This window comes from Schistocerca cancellata, chromosome 5 (genome assembly GCF_023864275.1).
Source record: "Schistocerca cancellata isolate TAMUIC-IGC-003103 chromosome 5, iqSchCanc2.1, whole genome shotgun sequence".
NCBI lineage: Eukaryota > Metazoa > Arthropoda > Insecta > Orthoptera > Acrididae > Schistocerca > Schistocerca cancellata.
In genome coordinates this window covers 195502158-195526613 of record NC_064630.1, presented here as the reverse complement: position 1 = coordinate 195526613, position 24456 = coordinate 195502158, and the positions used below count along the sequence as shown (strand labels likewise).

The window sequence follows — 24456 nt, the reverse complement described above, 5'->3', positions numbered from 1 at the left end:
AAAAATCAAGGGCCAACAACCTCACTACAGTCAACTCTTTAGCAATGCCACTACAGTTGACTCTGTCAACCTCCACCTTACCTTTGCCAATATCAGCTATATTGCAATAAATTTGGGTACATGACAAAGTGTTATCCTTCCTCTTTTTTGAAGAGAAATGGCCCAGCCGTGCCCTGCATAACAGCCAGCCACAGCATGGTTTGTCAGTCACATGTATGTGAAGAAGAACACAACAGCTGTGACCTACCATCAAGCCATCCCCCCTCTCTACCACCTACCCCCTCCCCTCTCTCTACCATCCAACTCCCATCCCCCCCACCCCACCCCCTCCACACCACAATGCCCCACACTCCTGATGGAGGATTCTGAAGGAACCTCACCATCAATTGTGGAATAATAAGACTGTTTGGTCAGAGGCTGACCTCCATTGAGTGGACTATTTTTGGTTCTAAGATTTAGTTGCTAACAACTGTCTAGTGTATACATATTTGAGTTATATCTCCACATTGCAACAAATTTTATTATAACAGTCTACAGCCTAAATCTGCATACTGCATTTCAATGCAAACACATCTCACACGAAATCCCAGAGTGTTAAGTATATGATTTTGGTACCAAATTTTGTAACATTAGCTTAACATTGGCAATAAGAGAGAAATATTGATAGGAGGAGAATAGTAAGATGCAGATGTGCATTTAAGATTAGGATGAATGGTAGAAACAATTAGAAAAATAAAACTTTTGGGAAAAAAATCAGTGGAAAAAAAGAGGGGAATTTGAGATAGGAGATAGGATGTCTCAATATTGTATTAAATAAACTAACAAAGGAGGGTCAACAGATACATCCTTACAGGGGTGTTATGGTAGACTTTCCAACATCACTGGCATGATGTTGTTAAAGTGACGTGTCAAAAGATTGTTCTGCCTAGAGATTGGCAACAACCTCCAATTTAGCTTTAGGATGGTGGTTACAAAACTGAATTATAATATGATAGAACATGAGGTTTAGGGGGAAAAAGAGACAGAAACAGATATTCTGAAATGCAACCAGAGGGTGGACTAATATTTTAAGTAGGGAATTTTTTCATAGGTTTAATAATTAGTTGAATTTATACTGTATTGTACAGGCTAGCTATATACTAGTTATCACTCATTTATCATAAGAAATGGGACTACTCAACACATCACAGTGGCCATTGCTTGAGGTGAAAGCTACTCTAGTTTTCCAATTACAGTAAGATTTCAAATGTATGACTCAACACTGGTCGGAAGCATATCTGTGGGAATGTCAGCACAGATGTTTCTGATTCGGTCAGTCATGTCTTCATAGGCAGTTGGCTCTTGCTGATACACCTTATCTTTTAAATATCCCCATGGAAATTATCAAGTCCGGCAACCTAGTGGGCCAATTAATAGGGTCGCCTCTGCTGATCCATCAAGCAGTGTAAACATGATCTAATAACCCCCCCGTTCTTCAAACGCGTAGCTCATGGGCAACTGTCATGCTGAAATCACATATGTGGTTGAATGTCCAGGGTAACATCCTGCAGTAGTACCTGTAGTCCCTGTTCCAAAAACGTTTGGTATTTCTGTCCATTCAACATACACACCATATGTTAACTGACCAAGGACACTGATGATCAATTTGTCATAATCAGAGGGTATTGTCTACACTTCAGTAATGCATGTTATGCCAGTTAATGCTACCACTGCTTGTGATTGTAGACTCATAGGAGAACAGTACTTCAGCAAAGAATTTGCCAGTCATTTGCTTTTGTTGTCATGTTCATTGACAAAACACTACCCTGTTATGGAAATTGGTGCCATGAAGTTCTTGATGCAGTGACATGTGGCCTTACGATGATACACTGTTGTGACAATATTACCCACGGGCATACTGGAATCACAGCGTAATTTCTAGGCACTTATCCCTAGGTTGTGGTACAGAGCCACTCGTACAGCTATTCCCTTAGCTTATCTTGTAACATATTTGCTTTGTTTCCTTTCGTCAGTCTGTACATGCTATCAGACATAAAGGGGTACGCAGCCTTTTAAAATAACAAATAAGAGCAAGCTTTCTCTGAAAAATGCTCATCATACAAGGCAACAGTAGCCTCAACATTCTTCCTGCATTCTCCATAAACCATGATCATTTCAAAATATTTTCTTCTGTCGTTGCAACATTCATCACCCATTTGAATGTCTGTCCTCCAAATGATAGGGAGCCATGCTGCCGACAGTGTGCCAGCTACTGGAAACATGCTGTTTATAGCTGACACATAACCCAAGGTCATGGTCTTAGAAATCACAGAATACATTGTGTGTTCTGATGGAGGCCTATGATTTACAAGTCTATTTTGGATGTGGAGACTGAATATAATATGAACGTTAGTTCGTCTGTTTTAATTGATGTTTTGAAAGGTCAAAATATCTTTCGAGGAGGTCGTTTCGATTTTACTTTTTTCTGTTACTGACAACCCTATCAGGCAATGTTGGTTGACAGTCATTCTAATACATACTTCATTAGAGCAGGTGCCTCCTTGTGATGTTCTTGGTTATCGGACATTTATGATCACTTTGTCTCAAGTTCGTGGTGTAGGAAAAACATCAACAAATTTTTTTATTGATAAACCATTGTGTGTTAGAACTCATCGGTCCTGTAAATTTCTGAGTTCACATAATAGCAACGTCAGATGTCTAAAAGACACAGGTGCTATGAGATAAAAATCACAAGAAAGTTTAAGATTTCTAAGTACTCAGAATGGCTTTCCACTGATACTGTTAGTATGATGAAGCTGTAAAACTGTTATGGAAGAATAAAGTAGCCAGAATTTATTATTTTCTAATGAAAATTTATTTTTGTAGTATTTGTTGCTTATAAATTTGCAATTTATTGTACAATTTTATCCTCTGATATAGTATTTTGTTTGTTTTTCCTTACTAAATGTAACTTCAAACTGGCTCTTGCTCCATGATTATGTACAGAATAATTAGTGAAATATTTAGTAATGTTTTCCTTCATATGATCAACAGATTGGTGGATGCACTCACTTGGTGCCGTGGAGATCTTGAATTTTTAGATAACTCTTTACAATGAGCTCAGCTACTACTTCCAGCTATTATTCTCAAGGGCTTTTCTGCAGTTTAAAAATTGTGTCCATTCAATCCCTGAGACGAATTCCATGGCTATGAGCTGAGTGTATGTAGGCATAGTTTGTCATGAAAAGACAATGGCCACTACAAAATGGCACTAACACTCTAAGAACAAAATATGTTGAAGACATTATTTTTGCAAGTAGATTTGTGTGTTCATTCCCTACTAGCTAACAATCAAAATTCATCCAAAAAAACTTCATCTTTGTTAGACAGTCTATATAATGATCATCAATGTTTAATGTGACAAATTTGTTTCCCCTTTTTATGACAAAGCACACTCTGTTTGTTTTCTTTATGTTCAATGTTAAACTATTACTTATTCTCCAGTTGTAAACATCATTTTATTTGCTTCCTGTAATAAGAGGTCTGGTGTTTCATCAGTGTCTATGATTTTATCATCAGCAAAAAGAACTTTTTCTCCATGACTCACACTGTCAGGAAAGTCAAATAATGAGAAGTCCAGGCTGGAATATCAACAATTATGAAACGTATAGATTCCTACTCACTGTAAAAATGACACAATGAGTCACGGACAGGTACAACAAAGACTGCTTCACAGTAAGGTTTTGCCCAAAGCCTTCTTCAGAAAAGAAAAGGAAACACACACATTCACACTAGCAGGCACGCCTCACACACACACAACCACTATCTCTGGACTGCCAAGTCTGGCTAAAGCAGCCAGAGATAGTGGTTCTGCTTTGTGAGGTGTGCATGCTTGCGTGAATTGGTGTGTGTTTTACTTTCTTTCCTGAAGACAGCTTGGGCCAAAAGCTTAGTGTATAACAATCTTTTCACTGTGCCTGTCTGTAGCTCAACATGTCATCTTCATGGTAAGTAGCACTCTATCCTTTTCATAACCACTGACTGTCTGTAAAGTCATTGATACACTCTAAGAATAGGACTGGACCCAGTACACTAGCCTGAGAAACACTTATATTTATCTGTTATTTGTCTTAAATTTGTTTTACTAAAAACTTATCATAGGCAAATGTATACACTATCTCCAACTTTTGCATGTTGTTTTCCAAGTAAGACTAGAATCACTCATTTGCAATTTCTCTTATGCCTAGCATTTCTAGCCTGCTTAGAAGTATTTTATGGTCTACAGTGTCAAAAGCCATTTGTGCCTCTCCCACTTCAGAAACCAAACTGTGCTTCATTAAAAAGATTGTTTTAATGCACGTAATGTACTAGTCTTTTTTCATGATTGATTCTATTTTTGTTGAGAATGACAATAGTAGTGAAACTGTTGCGTACATTTCAATACTTTCCACATTACCTTCCTTTATCAAGGGTACCATTCATTCATGGTTCAGGTACCCTGGGAAAACACTTGAACTAAACTTATTTATCATGTCTGATAATGGGGCTTGTATACTATCTATGCATACATTCAAAACAGAGGCAGAAACATCTAACCTGGTGACTTCTTAATTCATAGTTGTTGTATTGTCTTCTTAGGTCCAAGGTCTGTTGTGGGAGATGGCATAGTAGTGCTTGTTGTGCAAGTCGTTGTGGCTGCTACAAGTTTTAGGGAGATTGTGCTGTAGCTTCACCAAAATATCAGAGAAATAACCTTACAGAACATTTACTAATTCCAGAGAACTTTCTGTTATTCTGCCCCTATATCTTTTTTTTTCTTTTTCTTTTTTTTCATAATTGTGTTTGCTTTTCCCAGTTGCTTGTTTTATATTATCCTGCCCCAGCGAAGGGTTTTATTTTCTCCATTATATATTATTTTGCCACTGAATTATTTCTTTGCAGCAAGCAGTAACCTCCAGTATATTTTTTATACCTGTGATAGTACTACAGAAACTGTGGATTAGTGTTTTGCTTTTGGGAAGAAGTGAGAAAGTTAAGTGTATGTATGGACTTTATAATGCACACAGTTATCCATTTCTTTTGCTAAGCTGCTATAGCAGAAATGGAAATTTTGCACATGTCTCCTCAAATGTCAATTTAAAAATGTGTACAACTTAGAGGACTTGGCATCTACATTGCTTTTCACATACACTTCATCCCAGATTTGATTTGATAATCTCTTAGAAAAAGCATGTATCTTACATTCTGAGAAAAGCATTTAGTAGGCCAGCAGTTTTGCAGGTCTTACTATATCTGTTTTCAACTTTATTGTCTGAAAGTAATGTCTGTAAGCATGTGGTAATATTGAAGTTGAACTTTTTGAAAGCCTCATAACAGTGTTTAACATTTGTGCCAAACCAAAACACTCAAAATGTTTACAAAATTATTACTAATTTCACTCTCAACGCTTGTGTTAATATTCATATCTCCATATATAACTATCTAGACATGGGAGGTGTAACTCCTTCTAGGACTTCAGTTAATTTGTAGAAGAAAATATCCACATTACCACTAGGTGAGTGGTAAACACATGAAGATTAACTTCTTATAGATGGCTAGCTTCATTACTTCAACAGCTGCCAATTCAAACTGTTTATCTAGACTAATTGTGGGCAGAACGTCTCTAGCTTTAAAATGTATGCCACCCTGACATAATACATTTTCCATCACCCTTTAAGATAATTCCACAGTACCAAATTTCACATCCATATGATGACAGTACTACACGCTGCAATTCATTATCTCTGAACCAGTGCTGTGTAATTCAGGGCACAGTGCTGTTCAGACTGTAATTCAGCTTCATGATGGCATACTTTATTTTTAATGGACTGTACATTTTCACGAATAGCAGAAAACTGTGAGCAAATTTACATGCTGCTTGGGCACTCCAGTGTGGTACATTCTATTTTCTGCATTCACAATACAGAAATCTCTAAGCTGGTTGAGATACCTGTAAGAGATTGGAGCCTGATGTCATGGTTTGTCCTAAAACTGACCCAGTACTCCTACAGCAGACATTTGACAATGTGTGGCTCCACACTCACTCACTACACTCTCATAAATCAACTTCACCAACCTCCCTTTCACAAACCTGCTGAGATGCAGACCATGCCTAGTGTGGCTCCAACTCCCAAAAGTCTGCACTGCCACCACATGCACTGTGCTCCAAGCAAGTAGTCCATCAGTCCCATCTCCATTACATGCCCATACAGCACTGCCAAGACAAGGCTGATCATGCAGATGGAACAGTTCTTAGCATGCTCACATTGGTGCCACCAGATAGGGAAGTTTGTTACTCAGGCACCAGCTATGTTGTATGCCCCATACCTATTCACATTATTCCCTGCCCCATCCACTATCACTACCTAATCATCTTTTGTGAAATCCTTAAATCCTTACACAAAGTCCCTTAAATCTCAATCTACTCACTTAACCCAGCACTCAGCTTGAAAAATGCTGGTAGCTTGTGACATAGCAAGCTAGAACTGTTATCATTTATGCTCCTGTGAATAACCAATTTTTTTCCCTTTTTTATTTACAAAATTCCATACATTTTCTAAGTTGTGTACATGAGGTATTTGTTCAAATATTGCAAAACATCAATTAAGCTGCTTCTGAATTATGTTCTTTATTCAAAGTAATGGATCTGAAATGCTGATTTCAAGGCTGCACTTGGATTTACAGTGAGTCCATCATCATCATTATCATCATCATCATTTAAGACTGATTATGCCTTCAGTGTTCAGTCTGGAGCATAGCCCTCCTTATACAGTTCCTCCATGATCTCCTATTCAGTGCTAACATTGGTGCCTCTTCTGATGTTAAACCTATTACTTCAAAATCATTCTTAACCGAATCCAGGTACCTTCTCCTCAGTCTGCCCCAACTCCTCCTACCCTCTACTGCTGAATCCATGAGTCTCTTGGGTAACCTTGCTTCTCCCATGCGTGTAACATGACCCCACCATCTAAGCCTGTTCGCCCTGACTGCTACATCTATAGAGTTCATTCCCAGTTTTTCTTTGATTTCCTCATTGTGGACACCCTCCTGCCATTGTTCCCATCTACTAGGACCTGCAATAATCCTAGCTACTTTCATATCCGTAACCTCAACCTTGTTGATAAGGTAACCTGAATCCACCCAGCTTTCGCTCCCATACAACAAAGTTGGTCGAAAGATTGAACGGTGCACAGATAACTTAGTCTTGGTACTGACTTCCTTCTTGCAGAAGAGAGTAGATCGTAACTGAGCGCTCACTGCATCAGCTTTGCTACACCTCACTTCCAGTTCTTTCACTATGTTGCCATCCTGTGAGAATATGCATCCTAAGTACTTGAAACCGTCCACCTGTTCTAACTTTGTTCCTCCTATTTGGCACTCAATCCGTTTATATTTCTTACCCACTGACATTACTTTCCTTTTGGAGATGCTAATCTTCATACCATAGTCCTTACATTTCTGATCTAGCTCTGAAATATTACTTTGCAAACTTTCAATCGAATCTGCCATCACAACTAAGTCATCCACATATGCAAGACTGCTTATTTTGTGTTCACATATCTTAATCTCACCCAGCCAGTCTATTGTTTTCAACATATGATCCATAAATAATATGAACAACAGTGGAGACAATTTACCGTCAACTCTAACTGCTGCCTGACTATCCATGTAAAGACCTTTAATTGCTTGCAAAAGTTTGCCTCCTATTCCATAATCTTGTAGAACAGACAATAACTTCCTCCTAGGAACCTGGTCATATGCCTTTTCTAGATCTATAAAGCATAGATACAATTCCCTGTTCCACTCATAACACTTCTCCATTATTTGCCGTAAGCTAAAGATCTGGTCCTGACACCCTCTAAGAGGCCTAAACCCACACTGATTTTCATCCAATTTGTCCTCAACTAATACTCGCACTTTCCTTTCAACAATACCTGAGAAGATTTTACCCACAACACTGATTAAAGAGATACCTCTGTAGTTGTTACAATCTTTTCTGTTTCCATGTTTAAAGATTGGTGTGATTACTGCTTTTGTCCAGTCTGATGGAACCTTTCCCAACTACCAGGCCATTTCAATTATCCTGTGTAGCCATTTAAGACCTGACATTCCACTGTATTTGATGAGTTCCGACTTAATTTCATCCACCCCAGCAGCTTTATTGCACTGCAATCTATTGACCATTTTTTCCACTTCCTTAAATGTGATCCTATTTCCATCATCATTCCTATCCCATTCTACCTCGAAATCTGAAACATTACTGATCGCATTTTCACCTACATTGAGCAACTCTTCAAAATATTCCCTCCATCTGCCCAAGGCATTCACAGGATTCACCAGCAGTTTTCCTGACCTGTCCAAAATACTTGTCATATCCTTCTTACCTCCCTTTCGAAGACTGCTAATTACACTCCAGAATGGTTTTCCAGCAGCTTGACCCATAGTCTCCAACCTGTTTCCAAAGTCTTCCCACGATTTCTTCTTGGATGCTGCAATTATCTGTTTGGCTTTGTTTCTTTCTTCAACATAACTTTCTCTGTCTACCTGGGTTCTGGTATGTAGCCATTTTTGATACACCTTCTTTTTCCTTTTACAGGCTGCCTTGACTGTATCATTCCATCAAGCTGTTTGCTTCATCCTACTTTTACACACTACTGTTCCAAGACATTCTTTAGCCACTTCTAGTACTGTGTCCCTGTACCTTGTCCATTCCTTTTCCAATGACTGTAATTGACTACATTCAACTAACTGGTACCTTTCTGAGATTGCTGTTATGTACTTGTGCCTGATTTCCTTATCCTGAAGTTTCTCCACTCTTATCCTCCTACATATGGACCTGACCTCCTGCACTTTCGGCCTCACAATACCAATTTCACTGCAGATTAAATAATGATCAGTGTCATCAAAGAATCCCCTGAATACACGTGTGTCCCTCACAGCCTTCCTGAATTCCTGATCTGTTATTATATAGTCAATGACAGATCTGGTTCCCCTGCCTTCCCAAGTATACCGGTGAATGTCCTTATGTTTAAAAAAGGAGTTTGTGATTACTAAGCCCATACTGGCACATAAATCCAAGAGTTGTTTCCCGTTCCTGTTGGCCTCCATATCCTCTCCAAATTTACCCATAACCTTTTCATACCCTTCTGTTCGATTTCCAATCCTGGCGTTAAAATCACCCATGAGCAGAACACTGTCCTTGTCCTTTACTCTAACAACTACATCACTGAGTGCCTCATAAAAACTATCCATCTTATCTTGATCTGTCCCTTCACAATGCGAATATACTGACACAATCCTAATTTTCTTGCTAGACACTGTCAAATCTATCCACATTAGTCATTCATTTACATACCTTATTGCAACTACGCTGGGTTCCATTTCTTTCCTGATGTAAAGCCCTACACCCCATTGTGCTATTCCTGCTTTGATTCCTGACAGGTAGACCTTGTATTCTCCCACTTCCTCTTCTTTCTCACCCCTTACCCGAATGTCACTAACAGCTAAAACGTCCAGCCCCATCTTACTTGCAGCCTCTGCCAGCTCTACCTTCTTCCCAGAGTAGCCCCCATTGATATTAATAGCCCCCCATCTCATTACCATTTGTTTGCCAAGTCGTATCTTAGGAGTCCCTGGTTTGTCAGTTACAGGTGGGACTCCGTCACCTCCAAAGGTCTGAGGCATTTTGCTCTGATTGTTGCCAGGATCATATTTAAAGTACCAGGGAAGCAGGTTGCTAGCCTTACTTGCCCTGAGTCCCATTGTGTTTTACCCCTAACGGCTGAGGGACTAACCGGTGGATTTGGTAGTCTTTGCCGTATGAGCACAAAGGTGACCACGACTCAGAATATGTCCGAGATGCCCAGCCTTATTCCAAAGTAACTGGTATCCCGACTGTCGGGACCACTTACTTGGCCACTCATACGTTGCCCGTGGTTCATGAACTAGAACATGACTACAGGAACCCACACCACGAACCACAGTGAGTCCAGTTACTTAAAAATATTATACCTAATTGAAAATTCTAGCACTTTACATAACAAGAAAAACAATGAGAACCAGTAGGTATTTATGCCCATGTTGACACCACTAAATATAAGGATTAGTAATTCAACTTTTGAACAATGTCTTCCAAATGCTTTTAGTAACTCAACTTTTGAATAATGAATTCCAATTGCCATGAAACCAATTAATGTATGAGGTAATTAACAATAAAATTAATAAGCAGCCAAATTTTACATAACTGATTTTGCTCCACTACTTGTCCAATGCTTCTCTTTGCCATTGCACTTTTTAACCTGATTTGTATGCAACAATTGATATACTTTATTAATTATGACATTAATTAGGAATTCTGTGCAAGTTACAATAATTTTCAATGTAGTGCTTGCACTTGTAAGTAACGTATTCCCATTGTGCATGCATAAAGTGATTTCACTAACTTTTATAAATTCCTAAATTACCACATTTTTTGTAAACCAAAATTTTATCAATACTTATAGTCCATCCCTTACAACAGAATTCAACCTAGCCAATTTTCAAATGATTGTACAGTTCCTCAAATAATAATTTGTTCATACACCAGTCTTTAAATGGTTGGACATCACTCAGAGTCAACAGTCTGAGTTCAGTTCTGCTTAAGCTATGTAACATCTGTGCTCCCAATGGTGTGCACCAATGCTGCAAAAAGTAATGATGTTCAAAAATTTGCAACTGATTTTTGTAACTCAAGTTAATGAATATTTTGACTGAACTGTGACATGGTTGGTAGGGGAACTGAACTATCATTGTCATTTAGAGGAGCTATTATTGGACATGGTGATTTTAAATTAATGCGTGAACTAGGTGAACTATTTTAGTATGCTTTTACCTGATACATTTCTAGAAGCCTGCACTATATGTTAACTGTGACACTATACATAAATATAGACAGTATTTACACCACACTAAATGCTTGGTTTAGTGACTAGTTGGAACTACCATTGTTTACTGGACAGCACTACATTAATGTGTGTTTTCATAATATTGCAACATAAATGAGTAATTCTGCCACTGAATTCTTCATTATATGTGAGTGCTGACCTGACTGTGCATACCAATATTTTTACAATGTAGGAAAATTGCTCACTGCCCAAACCATGTAACTGAATCTAATAAAATATGTGAAAAAGTGCAACCTGAATTGTGGTGCTTCAGTACATTTTTTTTTTTTAGCAAACATCATCAAATACTGAACAGGACTTTCAGCTTCAAGTCAACAGACAGAAATTCTACCAAAGATGGGGAGGGGGTCTACAAAAATCAGGTTGGTGCTTTACAACCTGATGCTTCTCCCCTAACTTCTCCTGCAACTGAGGGCCTACATGTCTACCATGGCTGCTACCTAGCAGCAGTACTCTTTGTTTCCTAACATACATCCTTTCCTAATCTGCTCACTCATGGGCATAGTCTTGCTGTACATATCCTGCTCCTACATCATCTTGAGGCTCTTCTCCTCTCAACTCTGGTAGCTGGAACCTGTTGTTGGTAACATAACAAAACTGTCAGACATGCCCTCCTCCAGACAGCCCTCCCATCAACTTCCAGTTACCAACCACTGCCCTCACAACTACTTTCCCTCATCCTCATTAGCTTACTCCTAGCTTGATCCAACTGTGCCTGCTCCTCCACTGAGCTATTCCTGCTGCATATTTTGCAGTTCCAAGAGAGCACCTCAGCAATATCCTCAGAGTCCTCCCAATTACATTCCCTTCCCCTATGAGACCATGTGAAACAAACAGAAAAGAACAAAAATACAATAAAAAATTTCATCAAAACTTTGATGAGCAATATAATCATGCTTGTCACTTTGTTACCATCTACATAGCCCTGTCTTAGTCATAGAGTCATTAGTCTTCACGCTAAAACTGTATTGTTTGAATTATTGATTACAGTGAATTAAATATTTTAAAAACCATAATACAGTAGATATGAAATTGCTACATCTGCTGTTAGCATTCCGTCTAAAGTTATCACTTTTGTACATGGCATTGTTATTGTCTGTATGCTTTCAGTGAAGAGAATATAATTTACCTCATAAGCAGCTGTCTGAACTGTTTGCTGAACACGGAGGTTTTCAAAATATACATCAATTTTTAGTGCATTATCTTTTATTATTTGCTTTTCTGGATGAAGTTTAGCACCATGGTTTCCTTCGGTGACATTATCACAGTTACCCACAAGGGTGAACCGTTTAGCAACTGTACACTGAAAAACAATCTATATTAATAAAAAGTTGATGTGCGATTAATTAAGAAACATTTTTGAGAACTCTGGAACAATCCTTATACATTTTGGAAAACATGAGACTTGTTATTACTATCAAAAACATAACATTTTGTGTGGGTTGTAATTTTCTCTCAGATTCTACAAACAATTCCACTGGTAAAGCCATGTGGGGGGATTCCATTAGCCAAGTAACAATGCAGGAACAGTATGTAGGAATGGCTTCTGGCTAGGGATAAGGAAACTTTTCTGTTTTGATGCAGACGGAAGGAGCAAGGATCCATGGCAGTTACAAAAATGTGAAAAATTCCATAAATTTTAGAATTAAGCCCGAAAAAAGTTCACAAGAGTACACCCAAATACGTGAGAAAAATCATGAGAAGGGAGAAATGGATGAAACAGGGGGAATCAAGATGAAATCTGAGGGAGTCGACAATAGCGAAACGTAGGTAGCAGGCCTAACGGTGGATGAGTGTGAAGAAGGGGGATGCCAGATGTGACTGGATGAGATGAAATTAGTGGGAGCAAACTGGGATAGAATGGAGAAACAGTGGGAGGGGGGGGGGGGGGAGGGGAGGGGTTCGCAGAATGAGATAGATCATGTGGCACTGGAAAGGTGTGAAAGGTGTGGAAAATAACACGCAAAAAAAATGGGACAGTAGGACTAATGATATTGGAAGGAGTAATGTGGGACATCAGATGCTTCATCAACAATCAGGGGGATCTTGTAGATGTCTCTTGTGCATGGCTGAGACAGCTGATACAGAGTGGCATGTAAGTAGAGCAAGCATTGCAGTTTATAAAGTGACAAGAGAAACATAAGAAAAAAGAGAAAGAAGGACGGACATTGAGTATAGTTATGCATTACAGAATAGTAATGAAGGAAAATAGCACTGGGTTAGGGTCAAAGAAAAGCTGCCAGGCAGAAATCAGACAATGGAAAATCAAGGATGGAATGTAACAATATTATGATAAGGGAAGTTGGTACTCACCATGTAGCAGAGATGCTGAGTCGCAGATAGGCACAACAAAAAGACTGTACAATGTTTCGGCCAATGAGGTGCTCATCAAAAATAGACGATAGACACACACACACACACATTATATATATATATATATATATATATATATATATATATATATATATATATATATATATATATATATATATATATATATATATATGGTTAATAGAAGGAAACATTCCACATAGGAAAAATATACCTAAAAACAAAGATGATGTGACTTACCAAATGAAAGTGCTGGCAGGTCGACAGACACACAAACGAACACAAACATACACACAAAATTCAAGCTTTCGCAACAAACTGTTGCCTCATCAGGAAAGAGGGAAGGTGAAGGATTAGGTGGGTGAGGGCAATGGATTGTTCAGTTTGGAACTGGTATAGGGACTGATGGAAAAAAGGGTTGCAGCCAGAGATGGGAACTTTAAGTGTGAGGCCTTTGGGGGTTATGCCAAATGTCAGACAAGCCTGAGAAAATAAAATTATTTTCACACATCAACTCAGCCAATGAACACACCTGTCAACTCCTATCCTTAATAAAAGTCCTCAATCTTACCCTCCCACATTCACACCAGCTGTTCAGAGCATCCCCCTACAGGCCAACTGCAAATTAGAACAGCATGCCACCCTCCACCTTAAAAAACTATCCAATCTCCTGGTTTCCCACCTCTGGAAAGGCAACTCACTCACCCTTCACAACCTTTCCAGCAAACCTCAACCTCCTCTCATTGCACACAAACACAGTCTCTCCCATCTACTCAATCTCCCACTTCCAGCTCCGCTCCCTCCAAAACCTCAAAATTCCAATCAACACAATCTGGAACCACAACACCCCAATTCAGTAGTTAACCTTTCCTCCAAACCTCTCTCCCAATCCGAAACCTCTGTCCTATCCAAAGGCCTCACCTTCAGCCCTACTCCCAGATTCAACCAAACAGCCCTAGTCAAAGATTTACTGTCCTACACTCATACTCTCTGCTGGAAGTATCACTTTGCCACGAAGAAAAATGATCCTAATCCTACCCCTAATGATCCAACTCCCCAAGACACTATCCAAATTGAACCCTGCCTGGAACAGTTCCGTCCTCCGTCACAGCGGGACCCACCTCCTCTTCCTCAAAATCACCCTCTCCTAACCTTGAAGGAATTTCTGACTTCCAGCCTTGCCTCTCAATCCTTCTTAAAAAACCTTAATCCTACTCCCAACATCACCACTGCTGAAGCCCAGGCTATCCGTGATCTGAAGGCTGACCGGTCCATCGTCATTCTTCCGGCGGACAAGGGTTCCACGACCGTGGTACTTGATCGTCGGGAGTATGTGGCTGAGGGACTGCGTCAGCTTTCAGACAACACCACATACAAAGTTTGCCAAGGTAATCCCATTCCTGATGTCCAGGCAGAGCTTCAAGGAATCCTCAGAACCTTAGGCCCCCTACAAAACCTTTCACCTGACTCCATCAACCTCCTGACCCCACCGACACCCCGCACCCCTACCTTCTACCTTCTTCCTAAAATTCACAAACCCAATCATCCCGGCCGCCCCATTGTAGCTGGTTACCAAGCCCCCACAGAACGTATCTCTGCCTACGTAGATCAACACCTTCAACCCATTACATGCTGTCTCCCATCCTTCATCAAAGACACCAACCACTTTCTCGAACGCCTGGAATCCTTACCCAATCCGTTACCCCCAGAAACCATCCTTGTAACCATTGATGCCACTTCCTTATACACAAATATCCCGCACGTCCAGGGCCTCGCTGCGATGGAGCACTTCCTTTCACGCCGATCACCTGCCACCCTACCTAAAACCTCTTTCCTCATTACCTTAGCCAACTTCATCCTGACCCACAACTTCTTCACTTTTGAAAACCAGACATACCAACAATTAAAGGGAACAGCCATGGGTACCAGGATGGCCCCCTCATACGCCAACCTATTCATGTGTCGCTTAGAGGAAGCCTTCTTGGTTACCCAGGCCTGCCAACCCAAAGTTTGCTACAGATTTATTGATGACATCTTCATGATCTGGACTCACAGTGAAGAAGAACTCCAGAATTTCCTCTCCAATCTCAACTCCTTTGGTTCCATCAGATTCACCTGGTCCTACTCCAAATCCCATGCCACTTTCCTTGATGTTGACCTTCACCTGTCCAATGGCCAGCTTCACACGTCCGTCCACATCAAACCCACCAACAAGCAACAGTACCTCCATTACGACAGCTGCCACCCATTCCACATCAAACGGTCCCTTCCCTACAGCCTAGGTCTTCGTGGCAAACGAATCTGCTCCAGTCCGGAATCCCTGAAGCATTACACCAACAACCTGACAACAGCTTTCGCATCCCGCAACTACCCTCCCGACCTGGTACAGAAGCAAATAACCAGAGCCACTTCCTCATCCTCTCAAACCCAGAACCTCCCACAGAAGAACCACAAAAGTGCCCTACTTGTGACAGGATACTTTCCGGGACTGGATCAGATTCTGAATGTGGCTCTCCAGCAGGGATACGACTTCCTCAAATCCTGCCCTAAAATGAGATCCATCCTTCATGAAATCCTCCCCACTCCACCAAGAGTGTCTTTCCACCGTCCACCTAACCTTCGTAACCTCTTAGTTCATCCCTATGAAATCCCCAAACCACCTTCCCTACCCTCTGGCTCCTACCCTTGTAACCGCCCCCGGTGTAAAACCTGTCCCATGCACCCTCCCACCACCACCTACTCCAGTCCTGTAACCCGGAAGGTGTACACAATCAAAGGCAGAGCCACGTGTGAAAGCACCCACATGATCTACCAACTGACCTGCCTACACTGTGATGCATTCTATGTGGGAATGACCAGCAACAAACTGTCCATTCGCATGAATGGACACAGGCAGACAGTGTTTGTTGGTAATGAGCATCACCCTGTGGCTAAACATGCCTTGGTGCATGACCAGCACATCTTGGCGCAGTGTTACACCGTCTGGGTTATCTGGATACTTCCTACTAACACCAACCTATCCGAACTCCGGAGATGGGAACTTGCTCTTCAATATATCCTCTCTCCCTGTTATCCACCAGGCCTCAATCTCCGCTAATTTCAAGTTGCCGCCACTCATACCTCACCTGTCATTCAACAACATCTTTGCCTCTGCACTTCTGCCTCGACTGACATCTCTGCCCAAACTCTTTGTCTTTAAATATGTCTGCTTGTGTCTGTGTATGTGTGGATGGATATGTGTGTGTGTGTGCGAGTGTATACCCGTCCTTTTTTCCCCCTAAGGTAAGTCTTTCCGCTCCCGGGACTGGAATGACTCCTTACCCTCTCCCTTAAAACCCACATCCTTTCGTCTTTCCCTCTCCTGCCAGCACTTTCATTTGGTAAGTCACATCATCTTTGTTTTTAGAACTTGCTCTTCAATATATCCTCTCTTCCCGTTATCCACCAGGCCTCAATCTCCGCTAATTTCAAGTTGCCGCCACTCATACCTCACCTGTCATTCAACAACATCTTTGCCTCTGCACTTCTGCCTCGACTGACATCTCTGCCCAAACTCTTTGTCTTTAAATATGTCTGCTTGTGTCTGTATATGTGTGGATGGATATGTGTGTGTGTGTGTGTGTGTGCGAGTGTATACCCGTCCTTTTTTCCCCATAAGGTAAGTCTTTCTGCTCCCAGGACTGGAATGACTCCTTACCCTCTCCCTTAAAACCCACATCCTTTCGTCTTTCCCTCTCCTTCCCTCTTTCCTGATGAGGCAACAGTTTGTTGCGAAAGCTTGAATTTTGTGTCTATGTTTGTGTTCGTTTGTGTGTCTGTCAACCTGCCAGCACTTTCATTTGGTAAGTCACATCATCTTTGTTTTTAGGTATATATATATATATATATATATATATATATATATATATATATATATATATATATCTAAAAACAAAGATGATGTGACTTACCAAATGAAAGTGCTGGCAGGTCGACAGACACACAAACGAACACAAACATACACACAAAATTCAAGCTTTCGCAACAAACTGTTGCCTCATCAGGAAAGAGGGAAGGAGAGGGAAAGACGAAAGGATGTGGGTTTTAAGGGAGAGGGTAAGGAGTCATTCCAGTCCCGGGAGCGGAAAGACTTACCTTAGGGGGAAAAAAGGACGGGTACACACTCGCACACACACACATATCCATCCACACATATACAGACACAAGCAGACATATTAAAATGTCTGCTTGTGTCTGTATATGTGTGGATGGATATGTGTGTGTGTGCGAGTGTGTACCCGTCCTTTTTTCCCCCTAAGGTAAGTCTTTCCGCTCCCGGGACTGGAATGACTCCTTACCCTCTCCCTTAAAACCCACATCCTTTCGTCTTTCCCTCTCCTTCCCTCTTTCCTGATGAGGCAACAGTTTGTTGCGAAAGCTTGAATTTTGTGTGTATGTTTGTGTTCGTTTGTGTGTCTGTCGACCTGCCAGCACTTTCATTTGGTAAGTCACATCATCTTTGTTTTTAGATATATTTTTCCTTCGTGGAATGTTTCCTTCTATTATAACTATATATAAATATATATATACATAAAAATAGAGGGAAACATTCCACATGGGAAAAATATATCTAAAAAGAAAGATGATGAGACTTACCAAAGAAAAGCGCTGGCAGGTCGATAGACACACAAACAAACACAAACATACACACAAAATTCTAGCTTTCGCAAAAAATGGCTGCTTCGTCAGGAAAGTCGGAAGGAGAGGGAAAGACGAAAGGATTTGGGTTTTAAGGGAGAGGGTAAGGAGTCATTCCAATCCCGGGAGCGGAAAGACTTAGCTTAGGGGGAAAAAAGGACTGGTATACACTCGCCCACACACACATATCCATCCGCACATACACAGCAACAAGCAGACATTTGTAAAGGTGTCAGTCGAGGCGTGGAATGTTTCCCTCTATTATATATATATATAACCAAGAAGGCTTCCTCCAAGCGACACATGAATAGGTTGGCGTACGAGAGGGCCATCCTGGTACCCATGGCTGTTCCCTTTAATTGTTGGTATGTCTGGCCTTCAAAAGTGAAGAAGTTGTGGGTCAGGATGAAGCTGGCTAAGGTAATGAGGAAAGATGTTTTAGGTAGGGTGACAGGTGACCGGCGTGAAATGAAGTGCTCCATCGCAGCGAGGTCCTGGACATGCGGAATATTTGTGTATAAGGAGGTGGCATCAATGGTTACAAGGATGGTTTCTGGGGGTAACAGACTGGGTAGGGATTCCAGGCGTTCGAGAAAGTGGTTGGTGTCTTTGATGAAGGATGGGAGACTACATGTAATCGGTTGAAGGTGTTGATCTACGTAGACGGAGATGCGTTCTGTGGGGGCTTGGTAACCAGCTACAATGGGGCGGCCGGTATGATTGGGTTTGTGAATTTTAGGAAGAAGGTAGAAGGTAGGGGTGCGGGGTGTTGGTGGGATCAGGAGGTTGATGGAGTCAGGTGAAAGGTTTTGTAGGTGGCCTAAGGTTCTGAGGATTCCTTGAAGCTCTGCCTGGGCATCAGGAATGGGATTACCTTGGCAAACTTTGTATGTGGTGGTGTCTGAAAGCTGACGCAGTCCCTCAGCCACATACTCCCGATGATCAAGTACCACAGTCGTGGAACCCTTGTCCGCCGGAAGAATGACAATGGATCGAGCAGCCTTCAGATCACGGATAGCCTGGGCTTCAGCAGTGGTGATGTTGGGAATAGGATTAAGGTTTTTTAAGAAGGATTGAGAGGCAAGGCTGGAAGTCAGAAATTCCTGGAAGGTTTGGAGAGGGTGATTTTGAGGAAGAGGAGGTGGGTCCCACTGTGACGGAGGACGGAACTGTTCCAGGCAGGGTTCAATTTGGATAGTGTCTTGGGGAGTTGGATCATTAGGAGTAGGATTAGGATCATTTTTCTTCGTGGCAAAGTGATACTTCCAGCAGAGAGTACGGGTGTAGAACAGTAAATCTTTGACAAGGGCTGTTTGGTTGAATCTGGGAGTAGGGCTGAAGGTGAGGCCTTTGGATAGGACAGAGGTTTCGGATTGGGAGAGAGGTTTGGAGGAAAGGTTAACTACTGAATTAATGTGTTGTGGTTCCAGATTGTGTTGATTGGAATTTTGAGGTTTTGGAGGGAATGGAGCTGGAAGTGGGAGATTGAGTAGATGGGAGAGACTGGGTTTGTGTGCAATGAGTGGAGGTTGAGGTTTGCTGGAAAGGTTGTGAAGGGTGAGTGAGTTGCCTTTCCGGAGGTGGGAAACCAGGAGATTGGATAGTTTTTTAAGGTGGAGGGTGGCATGCTGTTCTAATTTGCAGTTGGCCTGTAGGGGGATGCTCTGAACAGCTGGTGTGGATGTGGGAGGGGAAAGATTGAGGACTTTTATTAAGGATAGGAGTTGACAGGTGTGTTCATTGGCTGAGTTGATGTGTAGGTGAAGGTGGGTGAGGGCAATGGATTGTTCAGCATTCCATGACGGGAAAAATATATCTAAAAACAAAGATGATGTGACTTACCAAATGAAAGTGCTGGCAAGTCCATAGACACACAAACAAACACAAACATACACTCAAAATTCAAGCTTTCGCAACCAACGGTCACTTCATCAGGAAAGAGGGGAGGAGAGGGAAAGACGAAAGGATGTGGGTTTTAAGGGAGAGGGTAAGGAGTCATTCCAAACCCGGGAGCGGAAAGACTTACCTTAGGGGGAAAAAAGTACAGGTATACACTCGCACACACACACATATCCATCCGCACATACAGCTCCCGGGATTGGAATGACTCCTTACCCTCTCCCTTAGAACCCGCATCCTTTCATCTTGCCCTCTCCTTCGCTCTTTCCTGATGAAGCAACCATTAGTTGCAGAAGCTTGAATTTTGTGTGTATGTTTGTGTTCGTTTGTGTGTCTATCGACCTGCCAGTACTTTCGTTTGGTAAGTCACGTCATCTTTGTATACACTCCTGGAAATTGAAAAAGGAACACATTGACACCGGTGTGTCAGACCCACCATACTTGCTCCGGACACTGCGAGAGGGCTGTACAAGCAATGATCACACGCACGGCACAGCAGACATACCAGGCACCGTGGTGTTGGCCGTCGAATGGCGCTAGCTGCGCAGCATTTGTGCACCGCCGTCGTCAGTGTCAGCCAGTTTGCCATGGCATACGGAGCTCCATTGCAGTATTTAACACTGGTAGCATGCCGCGACAGCGTGGACGTGAACTGTATGTGCAGTTGACAGACTTTGAGCGAGGGCGTATAGGGGGCATGCGGGAGGCCGGGTGGACGTACCGCCGAATTGCTCAACACGTGGGGCGTGAGGTCTCCACAGTACATCGATGTTGTCGCCAGTGGTCGGCGGAAGGTGCACGTGCCCGTCGACCTGGGACCGGACCGCAGCGACGCACGGATGCATGCCAAGACCGTAGGATCCTACGCAGTGCCGTAGGGGACCGCACCGCCACTTCCCAGCAAATTAGGGACACTGTTGCTCCTGGGGTATCGGCGAGGACCATTCGCAACCATCTCCATGAAGCTGGGCTATGGTCCCGCACACCGTTAGGCCGTCTTCCGCTCACACCCCAACATCGTACAGCCTGCTTCCAGTGGTGTCGCGACAGGCGTGAATGGAGGGACGAATGGAGGACGTATCGTCTTCAGCGATGAGAGTCGCTTCTGCCTTGGTGCCAATGATGGTCGTATGCGTGTTTGGCGCTGTGCAGGTGAGCGCCACAATCAGGACTGCATACGACCGAGGCACACAGGGCCAACACCCGGCATCATGGTGTGGGGAGCGATCTCCTACACTGGCCGTACACCACTGGTGATCGTCGAGGGGACACTGAATAGTGCACGGTACATGCAAACCGTCATCGAACCCATCGTTCTACCATTCCTACACCGGCAAGGGAACTTGCTGTTCCAACAGGACAATGCACGTCCGCATGTATCCCGTGCCACCCAACGTGCTCTAGAAGGTGTAAGTCAACTACCCTGGCCAGCAAGATCTCCGGATCTGTCCCCCATTGAGCATGTTTGGGACTGGATGAAGCGTCGTCTCACGCGGTCTGCACGTCCAGCACGAACGCTGGTCCAACTGAGGTGCCAGGTGGAAATGGCATGGCAAGCCGTTCCACAGGACTACATCCAGCATCTCTACGATCGTCTCCATGGGAGAATAGCAGCCTGCATTGCTGCAAAAGGTGGATATACACTGTACTAGTGCCGACATTGTGCATGATCTGTTGCCTGTGTCTTTGTGCCTGTGGTTCTGTCAGTGTGATCATGTGATGTATCTGACCCCAGGAATGTGTCAATAAAGTTTCCCCTTCCTGGGACAATGAACTCACGGTGTTCTTATTTCAATTTCCAGGAGTGTATAAGACTGCAGCCTCTGGCAGCTGAAGCCACACTGCAAGCAACAGCAGCAGTTCATGATGGGAGTGGCAGCTGGGTGGGAGTAAGGAGGAGGCTGGGATAAAAAGAACTTTGTTTTGAATATATCCATTTATATACCTTGACGTGAACTTTGAATCAATCTGCACACATTTAAAGTATAAAAGTGGCGTGTTAGAAAAATGTGTTTTTCACACATAAAATCCAAACTAAACAAGATTTTTTCAAACAGTTAAAACTTATCTTAGACCAAGGTTCAGTACACTAGTGGACTATATTTGAATCATCAGTCTCACTCCAGTCCAGAGTTATTTAAGAGTGACTGTTTTTGCACTTAAAATTCAAACGAGAGTGACTATTTTTGCATGTAAAATCCAAATGGTGCACATACAAGTGGCGCCATTAGCTGAGCATTAATTTTAGCCCTTGAAAATCTTTCCCAAAAGGAATTATTTGAGTTTCACAATTTTCCTGGGCACCAGCTATGGTTCATTGTTCAAACCATGCTTAATCTTTGAATGCGCATGCCGTTTTTCATAAGATGAACAAGCACATGCAGCATACTTTGTACACATTCAAAGAACAGCTGTGCTTATGTCGCAAAGGTAAACATGTATGAGCAGAATGACAGTTCGGTTTTAGTTGAAATAAATAATGATAAAATAAACTTACATAATGTGAGCTAATGCACTGTTTAATTAAATGATAATGGAGTACACTTTCATTGTATTTCTTTCTTGCCATGGATAGGTGTTACCCCACAGTAATGAGTATGGTTGCATCAGATTCTAGCCAACTGCTTATACGATTAATAATTATCTCATATATAACTGCCTGATTATGGGATTGTGCTGTTAGCTCGTAGCCTGTGTCATTTTCTTGCAGGGATCATATTTTTTTTTCTCAGTTGGCTTGTTGTTTATTTTATATTACTGCTGCTCACTTGGACATACGACAACACCATTTATCACTGTGATAGCTGAACCAGTAATGAAGAAAGCAGTATGGGCTCACAATTGTGAAATGACAATGGAAAACAATTTTATTTGTGTCTGGTGCACTTTATACATAAATGTACCCATTTGAGGGTCAATATACTGTAGCACAGCTAGAGTAAGACAAATGTCCAAATGGCTACACAAATTATCACTGGTCTGGGCTAAACTAAAAACTTTTACCCCTCGTTCTCAGCTCAAATAGGAACTGAGTGCCAAGATCTTCCTAACTGCAATTCTGTGCACGTCATTTTCAAACATACTGTTATGGCACATCCACACTATAAAAATACTAGGCAGAAAACAGTTTCATCACACTTTCTTAAATTAGCTTTAGCTCACAAAAGGGTTCATAAAGATCCTACCAAAATATCTGATCACTTACTAAATGATATTAAATGCCTGATATACATTAAGGTAGACTTGAAAGTACAATAAGCAAGTTCGTTATGGGCATCTACTTGTGTTGCACGGAAGAAATTTTATTCAGAAACATGTAACTTATTTACAAAGATAATAATACATGTTTCTTCGGTTACTGAACATTCTTTTCTACTATGCGAATGCATCAGTAAATAATCAACCGGAATTCGTATTTAAATGCAAATTAAGTTAATAACCTGTAAGTTTCTCATTCCTCATGATTACAATATGTAATGAAAGTGGCCCATGGCATATATAACTAACAAAGAAACAAGTTAATTATATAATTATTACTGTTTTCAAAAATGGGAATCCTTAATTTATAGAGTCAAATAAATATTTCTACTTACCCATGTGCTGTCAGTTGGCCAAATGGCAGTTGAAATACTTGTCTGATAGGTTACCTCCCTTAATGAGAAAAAAGGAAGAATTAATTTACTGTTAAAATACATACAGTAGCAATTAATCTTTCTGTGTGCTGTAAGAAATACTATTTACGGCACTGTATTCAGTTTATGGACATAGAAAACAATTTCTTCAGATTTAATTTAATATGGTATGCAGAAAGCATATGGTTTAACATAGAACTTCGAAATAATGCTAGTTTACAGTTTCCAAAAACTAAGAATAACCAAGAGTTCACAATGTTATCCTTCAACTGATGTGAGAAGGATTACAGAACCACATAAAGCTAATAGTAATACAAATAGGAAACAAAAGGGTGCTCTAATTCAGTTACTTAAGAAATGAAAAACAAATAAATAAATACTAATATAGGAAAATGAATTGTACAAAAGAATAATATAAGTATGGTCACACAGCTGTCAAAATTGCATTGCAGTTATATGACTTGATGTAATTATTTGCAGGTGGAGATGTTTATAGGTGTAGAAGAGTATTTGGGGGTTGTCCAATGAAGTATAGTTCTCCACCACAGTACATACCACAAATTCACTACAACATTCTGACCCAGGGACCATGTAGATCATTCTGTGTAGTGGGAATCTTTATCTTTTATCACTACAACTCAATGTGACTCATATAATACACATGTGGAATAGCTGCTGAAACTGAATCCTGTTATGAACTGTAATTTTCATGTGACTGCTTTACATTTGATTTACTTCTCAAAGTGATTATATGTGATTTATTTCATGAAGTAATATCTGATTTATTTTGTAAATTTATTTTGATTAAATTTGACTGGATGATTATAAATAATAGTTTGTAAACTAGATTATCTGATACACATATAGTGATTAACAATAGTGAAAAACCTTAAGCAAACTAGGAAGCAAAACACTTTTTTGACAAAGTTCTACGCAACAGAATGTGCAATTTTAGG

The 24456-nt window shown here is 41.2% G+C and overlaps 1 protein-coding gene across 1 annotated transcript in view; it reads right to left on the bottom strand.

Moving 5' to 3' along the window:
- Positions 1-24456, bottom strand: part of LOC126188440 (uncharacterized) — a 347741-nt gene that overhangs the window by 23110 nt on the left and 300175 nt on the right. Inside the window, exons 9-10 of the mRNA XM_049930045.1 lie at positions 23462-23519; positions 12091-12264 (exon numbers count right to left, since the gene is read on the bottom strand). Of these exons, the coding sequence (XP_049786002.1) occupies positions 12091-12264; positions 23462-23519 (232 nt within the window). The remainder of the gene's footprint in view (positions 1-12090; positions 12265-23461; positions 23520-24456) is intronic.